Source organism: Oncorhynchus keta, chromosome 4 (assembly GCF_023373465.1).
Source record: "Oncorhynchus keta strain PuntledgeMale-10-30-2019 chromosome 4, Oket_V2, whole genome shotgun sequence".
Lineage (NCBI taxonomy): Eukaryota > Metazoa > Chordata > Actinopteri > Salmoniformes > Salmonidae > Oncorhynchus > Oncorhynchus keta.
Window position 1 is genome coordinate 20,314,989 of NC_068424.1, and position 14,103 is coordinate 20,329,091.

Here is a 14,103-nt window from a genome sequence, read left to right on the forward strand (position 1 = left end):
TAATCAGTGTGCTACTTTTTATTTTTGTAAATGTTTTATTTTGTTTTACTTTCATACTGTCCCAAAATCTCTTCTGTTATGTACAGCCAAATGAACTGTAAACCTGTTACTCATATTACATGGGAAAGTGTAAAAACCCACTGGAGGTGTTGTAGTTTCCGCCATCATCAAATACTTCCCTGTTAGTGTCTACACCGAGCTCAGTGCTGTCTCCCACCTCCAGCTCCACTACGGCTGCGTTGCTGGCAAAGTCTTGTGCCGGTCCAGACCTAACGTCCCATGAGGACACCAGCAGCTGTCCGTTCTTCCGCAAAGACACGGCAGCGTTGGCGTTTCCGTTGTAGAACACGGTGTAGCAGAAGTAATACACTCCTTTGACCACGGCTGTGAAGACAACTGCAGCAGGGTTGTATCCACTGCCGACGTTGGAGAAGACTTTTGTACTGTAAGGGTATGTCAGTGGTGAAGGGTCCAATGTTCCCAGAACCATATGTTCTGAGAGCTGCAGAGAAGGCCACCTTTGGCTGACCAGCTGCTAAGTCCTTCTTCTTTAATGTCTTCAGTTCTTCTTCCTGAACTTTGTTCATACTTTTCACTTCCTCCACCTGGCTCACGCTGGCTTGTAGCCTGGTCTCCACAGCGCCTAGTTTCTGGTCCATGGCTCCCAATTCCTCCTTCAGGACAGCCAGCTCTCTGATCAAGGAGCAGGTGGTATCAGGCACACAGTAAGACGAACTCCCCCCCCCGCACACACACCTTGTGCCCCAGACAGTGTGAGGCACAGACAGCGTTAGTCGAACGCCTCCCCCTTCATTCTTAAAACCTTTTCTTGTCAAGACAGGTCAGTTCTGTGTAGTCTTTTAGCTTCTGTAGTTCTCTTTTATGTATGTCAAGTTTTACAGAGGGTTTAGGAGGAACTCTCTGCAGTCAATGAGGGGGTTCTTTCTCTTCATAGGGAATGTATTTGACACGTGGATGAGGAAACGAAGATAGGAAAATGTGTCGTCCCTCCCGCTTCCTGGAATATACTTGTATTAACGATTGGGAATTCGGGCAGCTCTATAGCTCTAATCACATCCACGTTTTGTCTGGTAGTAGTTGCTTATCCGATTCCCAGTCTTTCATTGAGTGCTTGTCCAGACCAGCAGCCCAGAACAGAAACGGACTGAGGCTGACCTCAATGGAAGATTAAAGTTTCCATGTGAAGGCTGAAGGAACCTTCTCATTATGGCTACACGGCCTCATTAAACTTTAATCTTCTTAAGATTACTCTTTCAGAAATGCCAAACGAAAAATAGATGCTCTCATTAATGTTTTACAGTGCCTGGAGACAATGGGGTTTAATAGCATGCTTGTGTGTTCATTCCCAAGCCATTAGCATTGGATATGAATTTTAAAAAGGCAGAGGCATTCAATTGGAGAGACGACCATGCATTTGTCTTTGGAGGGCGATAGTCATCTGTGGTTTCCCTTTGCGGTGTCATGGTTTTAAGTCATTTAGTATCTTGGGAGGTGCAGTACAATGATATACAGTATCAGTAGGATTACAATATTACCAGATACCTGCTTCTCAGGGAGAGCCGTTCACAATGAATGCTAATGGGAATGAATTCTAATGAGGAAATGGTATCTGTTCAGCATGTCTACACAAGCCCCTTACGAGTTTACGTAGTTATTTTACCCCCAGCTGAGGTGAATGGAGTCATGGTACAGTATCCAGTCAGTCAGGTATCTCTGGCTTAGAGATACGAAGATCTGAACTAGAGTCTTTGATTTTATACCATCTTATCATCACACCAAACTGGAATGTCCAGGACCCAGTTTTTCAAAGGTTAGCTGTCTGGATTTCGCTTATCTGATTGGATTAATGCAAAGGAATAGTATATAATATATGCCATTTAGCAGACGCTTTTATCCAAAGCGACTTACAGCCATGTGTGCATACATTCTACGTATGGGTGGTCCCGGGAATCGAACCCACTACCCTGGCGTTACAAGCACCATGCTCTACCAACTGAGCTACAGAAGGACCAGGATGGGAGTCCCCCCCCCTCCCCCATTCAAGTATGTTCTATTTATTCTATTTCTATGCATTTAATCCAATCTGATAGGCAAAATCCAGATAACTTTTGAAAAACTGGGCCCAGGGGGCATTATTCTCTCCATGAAAGTAGATGGAAAGATGGATACTTATTTGTCCTGAGTGAGGAGAATTGTTTCCACTGCCTGTTGTTTACAGGGAACAAAAGTCAAACCACCAGAACCACACACAGCAACATTGTTTTTTGTGATGAAAGACCACAGTACTGTATACCTGTCCCCAGTTAACAGACATCTAACCACACAGTGGCTAGTGGTAACGGGGAGGAAGCAGTGGATGCTAACTGACACAGCCAGAGAGGTGTGATGAAACCCTGCCCTGCCCAGAAACACACTCTTTAGGGGGGAGATGTTGTGTTGTCTGACCCCTCAACTGGGAGCTTGGAAGGCAGAGGGGGCTGGGAAGTGGTGGACAATGCTGCTCTATTCCACCTACATTTTATAAAATACATGTTTAACAAGTCTTGTAAAAACATTGTTGTGTGTTCTTCTCGCCTGTAGGTAAAAAAGGCCTTCTTCGCCTTGGTTGCCAACGGGGTGCGGGCAGCCCCACTATGGGAGACAAAGAAGCAGAGCTTTGTCGGTAAGTGGGAAAATATATTTTTCTTTGCAGTCAAATGTTACTGTATTTTCCATACATAGTGAACAGAATGGAACCAAATCAAGTTCTTAAGGAGAAATGGTCAGACTGGGATAGAGAAGAGGGAAAGATGAGGGTATCACAACTATAAAGGAGGGTAGGTATAGAAACTGAGAGGTGATGAGGAAAGTTGATCAAATGACATAGTCCATGCAAATGATAAAATGTGTGTGTCCCTGCTAGAGGTCGACCGGTTATGATTTTTCAACACCGATATTGGAGGGCAAAAAAAGACGATACCGATTAATCGGACTATTATTTATTATTTTTTTAAACATTTTATTTATTTGTAATAATGACAATTACAACAATACTGAATAAACACTTATTTTAACTTAATATAATACATCAATAAAATCAATTTAGCCTCAAATAAATAATGAAACGTGTTAAATTTGGTTTAAATAATGCAAAAACAAAGTGTTGGAGAAGAAAGTAAAAGTGCAATATGTGCCGGGTAAGAAAGCTAACGTTTAAGTTCCTTGTTCAGAACATGAGAACATATGAAAGCTGGTGGTTCCTTTTAACATGAGTCTTCAATATTCCCAGGTGAGAAGTTTTAGGGTGTAGTTATTATAGGAATTATAGGACTATTTCTCTCTATACCATTTGTATTTCATTAGCCTTTGACTATTGGATGTTCTTATAGGTACTTTAGTATTGCCAGTGTAACAGTATAGCCTCCGTCCCTCTCCTCGCTCGAACCAGGAACACATCGACAACAGCCACCCTCGAAGCAGCATTACCCATGCAGAGCAAGGGGAACAACCACTCCAAGTCTCAGAGCGAGTGACGTTTGAAACAATATTAGCGCGCACCCCGCTAACTAGTTAACCATTTCACATCGGTTACACAAGCCTAATCTCGGGAGTTGATAGGCTTGAAGTCATAAACGGAGCAATGCTTGAAGCACAACGAAGAGCTGCTGGCAAAACGCACGAAAGTGCTGTTTGAATGAATGCCTACGAGCCTGCTGCTGCTTACCACTGCTCAGTCAGACTACTCTATCAAATCATAGACTTAGTTATAATATAATAACACACAGAAATACGAGCCATAGATCATTAATATGGTTGGATCCGGAAACTATCATCTCAAAAACAAGCCGTTTATTCTTTCAGTGAGCTGCGTAACCGTTCCGTGTTTTATCTAACGGGTGGCATCCATAAGTCTAAATATTCCTGTTACATTGCACAACCTTCAATTTTATGTCATAATTACGTAAAATTCTGGCAAATTAGGCGGTCCAAACTGACACAATTTCACCTGGTTAATATTGCCCGCTAACCTGGATTTCTTTTAGCTAAATATGCAGGTTTAAAAATATATACTTCTGTGTATTGATTTTAAGAAAGGCATTGATGTTCATGGTTAGGTACACATTGGAGCAACGATACGCATCGATTATATGCAACGCAGGACACGCTAGATAAACTAGTAATATCATCAACCATGTGTAGTTAACTAGTGATTATGATTGATTGTTTTTTATAAGATAAGTTTAATGCTAGCTAGCAACTTACCTTCGCTTACTGCATTCGCGTAACATGCAGTCTCCTTGTGGAGTGCAATGTAATCAGGTGGTTCGAGCGTTGGACTAGTTAACTGTAAGGTTGCAAGATTGAATCCCCGAGCTGACAAGGTAAAAATCTGTCGTTCTGCCCCTGAACAAGGCAGTTAACCCACCGTTCCTAGGCCGTCATTGAAAATAAGAATGTGTTCTTAACTGACTTGCCTCGTTAAATAAAGATGAAATAAAGGTGTAAAGATGTATTTTTCCACTGCGGGAGGGCGCTGGTGGCCAGTGTTCACACACATTGAAATACGTCACATACTTACTGTACATCCAGGAGATGCACTGAATATTATGTAACATAGGAATCTCTCTCTAGCCTGAATCTGTTGGATCACTCTTACATCATGGCTAGCCACATCCCTAATACCCTCCCCCCTAATATAATCATTGCCTCGTCTCTTTTTTTCCCCCATTCCCCTCATCCTTAGAACCCCCCTCTCCTTTGTGTGCTCTCCCTCACTTCTACCCATCCTCTTACTAATGCTTCAGTCTTTGCACTGTACCTCCCTCTCCTCAACCTCCTCCCCCCTTTTCTGTCTCTGCTCTATCCATCCTCTCTCTCTCCATCCATCCTCTCTCTCCATCCATCCTCTCTCTCCATCCATCCTCTCTCTCCATCCATCCTCTCTCTCCATCCATCCTCTCTCTCCATCCATCCTCTCTCCATCCATCCTCTCTCTCCATCCATCCTCTCTCTACATCCATCCTCTCTCTACATCCATCCTCTCTCTACATCCATCCTCTCTCTCTACATCCATCCTCTCTCTCTACATCCATCCTCTCTCTCTACATCCATCCTCTCTCTCTACATCCATCCTCTCTCTCTACATCCATCCTCTCTCTACATCCATCCCCTCTCTCTACATCCATCCTCTCTCTACATCCATCCCCTCTCTCTCCATCCATCCTCTCTCTCCATCCATCCTCTCTCTCCATCCATCCTCTCTCTCTCCATCCATCCTCTCTCTCCATCCATCCTCTCTCTCTCCATCCATCCTCTATCCATCCATCCTCTCTCTCCATCCATCCTCTATCCATCCATCCTCTCTCTCTATCCATCCTCTATCCATCCATCCTCTCTCTCTATCCATCCTCTATCCATCCATCCTCTCTCTCTATCATCCTCTATCCATCCTCTCTCTCTATCCATCCATCCTCTCTCTCTATCCATCCATCCTCTCTCTCTATCCATCCATCCTCTCTCTCTATCCATCCATCCCCTCTCTCTATCCATCCATCCCCTCTCTCTATCCATCCATCCCCTCTCTCTATCCATCCATCCCCTCTCTCTATCCATCCATCCCCTCTCTCTATCCATCCCCTCTCTCTATCCATCCATCCTCTCTCTCTATCCATCCATCCTCTCTCTCTATCCATCCATCCTCTCTCTCTATCCATCCATCCTCTCTCTCTCTCTCTCCTTTCCATTGGCTTACTCTGCCCTCCATTTTGACGACTCCATCCTCTCCTTCCCTCTCTTCCCCTCAAGAGGCAGCCTCCTCTCCTTGTATCTGGGCCAGCGTCATGGAGACGGATATAAATACTGTTCTCTCCTCTCTAGCCGGCTCTGAGAACAGACAGGCAGACAAGTTATAATGAGCCATGGTCATGGGCTTCCATTCACTAGTGCTAATTTGAGATGGCAGAAATGAACTCAATAGTATATTCTTACCATATTAGGTCTATATGTTTTTCAACACTTGAATCAAGGATACATTGAACAATATCGCTATGTGCCCACCTATGGTTAGGGGACATCCATATTGCACAATTGTCCTGGTTTCATCACTAGGATATGAGTGTAGAGTCTGATGTCTCCCTGCAGCCTCGCATACATAAATCAAGTCCACTCAACTGAGAGTGAGAGAGAAACGTGTGTGTGTATGACACACACAGATGGGCTTTACTAAGAATCTAGCCCTCTGTTCCACTCCACTGTTCTCTCACCCCTAGGCTGTACTGACCTCAATGAGGTGTATATGGAGAGGATGTCCCAGAAATAGGCCCATCTATTTCACTCTCCCTCTCCTCTCACTGTCCCCTCCCCATCCTCTCTACACCCTGTCCTCTTTCTCACAACCCCCTCCCTGTCCTCTTTCTCAGTATCCCCTCCCAATCTTCTCCCTTCCCCATCCTCTCCACCCTCTATCCTCTTTCTCAGTATCCCCTCACTATCTTTTCCCCTCCCCATCCTCTATCCTCTTTCTCAGTATCCCCTCCCTATCTTCTCCCCTCCCCATCCTCTCCACCCTCTACCCTCTATCCTCAGTATCCCCTCCCCATCCTCTCCACCCTCTATCCTCTTTCTCAGTATCCCCTCCCTATCTTCTCCCTTCCCCATCCTCTCCACCCTCTATCCTCTTTCTCAGTATCCCCTCCCTATTTTCTCCCCTCACCATCCTCTCCACCCTCTATCCTCTTTCTCAGTATCCCCTCCCTATCTTCTCCCTTCCCCATCCTCTCCACCCTCTATCCTCTTTCTCACTATCCCCTCCATCTTCTCCCCATCCTCTCCACCCTCTATCCTCTTTCTCACTATCCCCTCCATCTTCTCCCCATCCTCTCCACCCTCTATCCTCTTTCTCACTATCCCCTCCATCTTCCCTCCCCATCCTCTCCACCCTCTCCCCATCCCAGTATCCCCTCCCCATCCCTCCACCCTCTATCCTCTTTCTCAGTATCCCCTCCCTATCTTCTCCTTCCCCATCCCTCCACCCCATCCTCTTTCTCAGTATCCCCTCCCTATTTTCTCCCCTCACCATCCTCTCCACCCTCTATCCTCTTTCTCAGTATCCCCTCCCTATCTTCTCCCTTCCCCATCCTCTCCACCCTCTATCCTCTTTCTCACTATCCCCTCCATCTTCTCCCCATCCTCTCCACCCTCTATCCTCTTTCTCACTATCCCCTCCATCTTCTCCCCATCCTCTCCACCCTCTATCCTCTTTCTCACTATCCCCTCCATCTTCTCCCTTCCCCATCCTCTCCACCCTCTATCCTCTTTCTCACTATCCCCTCCATCTTCTCCCTTCCCCATCCTCTCCACCCTCTATCCTCTTTCTCACTATCCCCTCCATCTTCTCCCTTCCCCATCCTCTCCACTCCCTATCCTCTCTTTTTCCCTATCCTCTCCCTATCTCACACATTACCCTTCTGTTCCACCTGTACCTCCCTCTGCTGCTCCTCTCATCTTCTCTCCCCTGTCTCCCTTCCCTCCCCTGTCAGTACCACTGTGAGTGTATGTGCTTGGACAAATCCAACACCTGTGCAATGTGAATAATTATTGCAATAAACAAGACCACTCCTTTTTCTCCCTCTCGCTCTCTCTTCAGGAATGTTAACCATCACAGACTTCATCAACATCCTCCATAGATACTACAAGTCTCCCATGGTACGTGACCCCTTATCAGACAGATCCCAAGGACTTTTGGGTCATGCTCATTTGGCCAATGGAAATAATGTACAAATATTTTGCTACAGAAAATGAAAATGAGTGTTTTCTCATTGAGCATGTCCAGCTAGTTACTCCCTGTTTCAGTCCATACTACTGAACATGACTGTAGTTTGAAATGGTTTGACTGTATGGCTTCGGCTTCCTATTGTCACCACAGCCAGAGACATTAACTGACTGGACAGCAGTGCTGTGTTGGGAGGCTGGGAGCTTAAACAACACCTCCATCTCAGGCACTGTGTCATGGAGCTTTACAGGCAGAGTGGAGAGAGACATCGTCATTAATCATCAGGTCACGAGAAGATGGTGATTCTGCAGTACGGTCTCTCTGTTCTGACCCAGGGCTTTGGTCTCTCTGTTCTGACCCAGGGCTTTCACACGTGTTTTACCCTGTGTACACACACACACACACACACACACACACACACACACACACACACACACACACACACACACACACACACACACACACACTTAACAGTCTCTCACACCAGCTCACCCACAGTGATTGTAGTCAAGTATAACACACACACACACACACACACACACTCTCACTTAACAGTCTCTCACACCAGCTCACCCACAGTGATTGTAGTCAAGTATAACACACACACACACCCACTGAACACCCTCACACTCACCACAGCAGATGTGCCAGCCAGCTGACTACAGTAGGCTTTAGTTTAAATAGCCTGCATTGCTCAGTTGTGTCGTGTAATGAGAACCACTTCCATGTAGCTGTTTTCCAGGAGTCCTCCCTAGTACAGCTAAAGCTTAATAATGGCAGAGTGCAGTATTATCATGTTTTTTTCAAGAGAGGCCTGGTCAAAATAGCAGCAAAACTGTTATGAACAATGACCAATGATTTTTCAGCTAGAAAATACATTTGACATGTTATTTAAAAAATAAAATGTGTCATTCATAATGTAATTTGACTCAATGGAAGTGTTGTCAGTGGTGAGAGATGGGAGTTTCTGTGTTCGTGTTACCTGAGTGGTCACTCCTGCATATTACACATATTATAGAAAGCCCAGCTAGTGAGGCTAGGCCCAGCTTGGGATTTTCCCCGTCCCAATATTTATTGGTATTTGTTAGGCCAGGTGACGGCGACAGCGTGTGGGCATCCTAATGGCTATCCTTAGTTAATCCATAGTCAAGAGAACAACCAATGCAGTGAAGCGTTTGTCAGTCCTTCCATATCATATTCATGAGGAAATAGTCAGTGCCTCTGTTATTGCCTAAGACAGATCACTGAGAGTGTTGCCAAATTCTGGTAGCTTTCCAAAAATTCCCCGGTTTTAGCCTGAATTTTCCAACCTTACCCCAAGATGAGTCAAAGTTCCTCTAGTCTGGACTGACTGACGAGTGGGCTGCCCAATGGCCTTTCATTTGTTTGTGGACTTTTTGAGTGAGTTTGTGGTCAAGCTGACACACACACACACACACACACACACACACAGAGAGAGTCCTGGATCAGTAATTGTGTTATTGTGAATGTGATGTACCTGTTGTTTTACAGAAGAACAGAAAAGGCCTCAGGGCTTTGACTATTGTATTATAACCCTCTACTCCATCTGCCTAAGGGTACTTCAAGAGATGATAGAGCTCAATGGGCATTTTGTCTATCCTCCATCCACCTCGCTAGTCTTGTCACACCACCATTCTAAAGAATGATCGACACGCATTACCAAGCAAATCCCCCGTTGTTCATATTCTCCTAATGGGCTCAATGTAGCTGTGGGTACCATAGAAATGGCCTTTGTTTTTGTAATGAAGTCATTGAGGACCTACTGCTCCCTCATCCCCCCCTTCCTTTCTTTGCTGTTGTTATTCATTAGCAGCGGTTCTCATAACTGTCTTGTTTTACGTCGGAGAGGGTTGAGGTGGACCTGATTGAGACCCTCTAGGGAACCTTCCATATCAGACTTATGCATATTGATGAGGAAATAGTCCCTGTCATTAGCTGAGACTGAGAGAGAACTTGATAGTGGTGCCAAATTCTGGTACTTTCCCACCTGTTTGATTTTTCATGATGCCAGTGCTTACATGTTTTTCTTCTGACAATTGCTGTGATTTATATATTTTTATATTTATTAAGTTTATAATTGTAACAAATGCTTATAAAAAGAAAACCATTATAAATGTAAGGGTGTGTGCTATGTTCAAGTCATGGAAAGCATGTTAAATATCACTAACTGTTGAATGTTCTGTCTTATAGGTACAAATCTACGAGCTGGAGGAACATCAGATTGAAACATGGAGAGGTATAGCAACTTTCCAGCAGATTTCCACTTTCAAAACAACCCTTTTTATCAGTTGGTCAACAGATTATAAAGAAATTGATTTGATAGTTTGGTGCTTTTTGTTATTTTTCTGTCCTGTAGAGCTCTACCTACAAGAAACCTTTAAGCCATTAGTGAACATATCACCTGATGCGAGGTGAGCCTGTTCCACATTTCTTATACATGTCACCTGCATTTCATATTCGTCTTTATTTTATATAGGAAGTTCGAATAAAACACAACATGTATGAGGGGGAAATGAACCTGCAGATCCATGAACAGGATAGTAATGATCCATTCATGATTAACTTTACTTGGCTCATCATTACACTGAGGGACTCCATTATACTAACGGTCCATATTCAACTCAAAGTTGATTGAGAAATCTGATTTGTCTACTCGTTTCTTTCTACATCATAGTCATAAACATAATTGGAAGTGTATTTCTATGGTCATAAACATTGCAAATTAGCCTGGCTTTCTCACTCAGTTAGAATTTCGAGAGTCATTTATTGTCAATAAGCTCTCCCAGGTGGAGTTTCAAGTATGCCGTACGTTCCCTAGATTTCTGGGGAAAGTTCTGGTACTTTCCCCTCATATTTTTGTCCTCTTTTCCCTGCTCTGCGACAGCCTTTCCCATTGTTTATTTTCTTCACACTGAATAATTCACGGTCCATCCCGTGAAAAGCCATATGAGCCAGACTCTAAAAAAAGAACCTCTGCTTAAAATACCACCTAGGGCACTCGACTACGGCATCATCCCAGGTTAACATGCCTCTGGTTTGGTTTCTGCCTCCTTTTGGGAGAACATCAGTATCATTGAATTGCTTAATGACTGAATCCGTTGTCTTCATGGTTTTGCTTTCTGATAGAATATTTGGTTTGAGTCTGAAGGAGAAAGACTGGCATAGAGAGCAGATCTGTTTACCTTCCTAGTTAGCCCCTTGTTTCTGATGACTTCCTGTGTGGTTCATGGTTTAACATGCATGGATACTTTGTGTTTGCACGTCATCTGGTCAATTTGCTTGAGCTTTTCGCTGAATTAGGTCCACTTAGTGTTTTATGGCGCCTCCATTAGATACTGTAGCATTTCTCTCCAAGCAGAATGTTCTGAAACAGGTTTTACGAAAGCCTCCTAGCCAATGCAGTACTTAAAAAGGTAGCCTGGACTGTGAACCTGTTTTTCTGGAGACTCGGCCACGACGTGCTGTTTTAAAGATGGAGACGATTGATGGAGAGCGAGAGAGAGTCAATGTATCAACACCCTCGGTCTCGAGTGCTTTATTGGCAAAGACAGGTTGTCTGTGTTATTTTAACCCAATCTTCTATTACTATTGATCTCTCTCTCCCAGCATATTCGACGCGGTGTACTCGCTCATCAAGAACAAGATCCACCGGCTGCCCGTCATCGACCCAGTCAGCGGCAACGCGCTTTATATCCTCACGCACAAGAGGATCCTCAAGTTCCTCCAGCTCTTCGTAAGTCAAATTGGATGTGTGAAGCATGGGCTCTCTTATAGGAATAACACACGGTGGGTGGCAATTTAAGAGTATGCTGCCCCCTGTTGGATCTCTGTAGAATTGAAGGTAACATACACTCTGAAAGATGGGATGAGGGAAGGAAATTAAGGAGGACACCTACAAAGGTAGGATGATGAAAGGATGGAGTCTAGAGAGGCTGGTTTTATCTGATTCAGTAGAGGATTAGTTTAATCCAGGGGAGTCAAACTCATTCCGTGGAGGGCCTAGTGTCTGCTGGTTTTTCCTTTCAATTAAGACCTAGACGACCAGGTGAGGGGAGTTCCTTACTAATTACTGACCTTAATTCATCAGTCAGGTTCAAGGGAGGAAGGAAAACCCACAGACACTAGGCCCTCTGTGGAATGAGTTTGGCACGTGGTTTACTCGATCTGACTGACTTGCCTATTTAAATAAAGGTTCAATAAAACTAAAACATCTGATTTTGCCTGGATGACCTCAAGTCTAACGATGTGTTGTGACTATATGACGCAGTTACCAGTTTCAAATCCACTAATTTAGGAAATTTATTTTATATTCATTCAATCCGTTTGAGAGTTAATTCATGAAATTAAATGTTGTTTAATAAATGAATGAATTGGTTGCGTTAAGGTAGTACTGTAGCAGGCTGCTGGCTAGAGAAGCAGTCTTGTCTAGGCGAAGGTGTCTGACCTGTAGAAGGGAGTGTGAAATGTATCTCTGCATAATAAAGTAGATTACAGGAAAGACGTTAGGAAATATGAACCTACTTGACAGAAGGACATCCGTCTGTCGCGGGTTAGGAGAAAGGGGATACCTAGTCAGTTGCACAACTGAATGCCTTCAATTGAAATGTGTGTGTCGTGTTTGGGGATTAATTGCCTTGCTCAAGGGCAGAATGGCAGATTTTTTTTCCTACCTTGCCGGCTCGGGGATTCAAACCAGTGACCTTTTGGTTACTGACCTAACACTCTTAATTGCTAGGCTACCTGGCGCACTAAGGAACTGATAGACCAGGTGATTGTACACACACAGGTATAGACGGACAGAATACAAGACCGACAGACATGGAGAATGAGACAGATGGACTGAAAAATAGACCGGCAGACATTCATGGTAATATGAGCAGGGCATGCAAGAAGGTCAGACAGACATGGACAATATCAAAAATGGCACCGGTAGACTGATGGAATGACTGCTGACACTACATTAGATAGTCAAATGGAGGCGAAACCAGTTTAATCCTAAAGTGCTTTGTCCCATCTCTCCTATCTCATGTTTATTAGGTCACGCAACAAAAAACCTTTTACAACATTTCCAAAAGTGTTTCTCATTGGTAGTTCTGCCTGGTTTCAGTCAATGTTAATAAGAATTTCCAAACGTTTTCTCCCTTGTGAATATGTGGCAGGTGTGCGAGATGCCCAAGCCTGCCTTTATGAAGCAGACTTTGGAGGAACTAACCATCGGGACCTACCACAACATTGCCTTCATCCACCCCAACACACCCATCATCAAGGCCCTCAACATCTTTGTGGACCGGAGGGTGTCCGCATTGCCAGTGGTGGACGAGTCAGGTGTGTGTGTGCTTCAGGCTGAGCAGACGTGTGGTGATGTATTTTGTATTTATTAGAGATCCCCTGCCAAGACAGCAGCTACTCTTCCTGGGGTCCAAACACATTAAGGCACTTAGATTACACATAAAACAGTACATCATATAACATTATTACACATATCGACATATTACACATATCGACAATACAACATGTATTATACCACCATACAACAATATTACAATGTGCGTTTGTGTGGAGTGTGTGTGTGTCTCTTTACAGTCCGTGTTGCACCATAAGGTTTAGTTTTGATCAGATTTTACTGCTTGCATGAGTTAGTTGATGTGGAATAGGAGTTCCATGTAGTCATGGCTCTATGTAGTACTGTGTTTCCTGGAGTGTGTTCTGGACCTGGGGACTGAAGAGACCCCTGGTGGAATGTCTTGTGGGCATGGGTCTCTTAGCTGTGTGTTAGTCGTTTGAACAGACTGCTCGTTGCTTTCAACATGTCAATACCTCTCAAAGACATATAGTAGTGATGCATTCAATCTCTCCTCTAATTTGAACCAGGAGAGATTGAAATGAGTGCCACTGATGTTAGCTCTCCATTTAAGGGCCGGCCGTGCTGCTCTGTTCAGTGCAAAGTGTAATTGACCTATGTCCCTCTTTGTGGCACTTGACCACATGACTGGGCAGAAGTCCAGGTGCGACAAAACTAGGGCCTGTAGGACGCGTTTTGTTGATGGCAATATCAAGAAAGCAGAGCAAATCAAATGTATTTATATAGCCCTTCGTACATCAGCTGATATCTCAAAGTGCTGCACAGAAACCTAGCTTTAAACCCCAAACGGCAAGCAATGCAGGTGTAGAAGCACGGTGGCTAGGAAAAACTCCCTAGAAAGGCCAAAACCTAGGAAGAAACTTAGAGAGGAACCAGGCTATGTGGGGTGGCCAGGCCTCTTCTGGCTGTGCCGGGTGGAGATTATAACAGAACATGGCCAAGATGTTCA

General features: G+C 44.3%; 1 protein-coding gene across 6 annotated transcripts in view; it reads left to right on the plus strand.

Annotated features, from left to right (window-relative positions):
- LOC118382598 (5'-AMP-activated protein kinase subunit gamma-2-like) overlaps positions 1-14,103 on the plus strand; it is a 102,098-nt gene that overhangs the window by 75,245 nt on the left and 12,750 nt on the right. For all 6 annotated transcript variants that reach the window (XM_052503704.1, XM_052503706.1, XM_052503708.1 and 3 more), the window contains 6 exons: positions 2,602-2,683; positions 7,646-7,704; positions 9,983-10,028; positions 10,149-10,203; positions 11,399-11,525; positions 12,952-13,117. In XM_052503704.1, the coding sequence (XP_052359664.1) occupies positions 2,602-2,683; positions 7,646-7,704; positions 9,983-10,028; positions 10,149-10,203; positions 11,399-11,525; positions 12,952-13,117 (535 nt within the window). The remainder of the gene's footprint in view (positions 1-2,601; positions 2,684-7,645; positions 7,705-9,982; positions 10,029-10,148; positions 10,204-11,398; positions 11,526-12,951; positions 13,118-14,103) is intronic.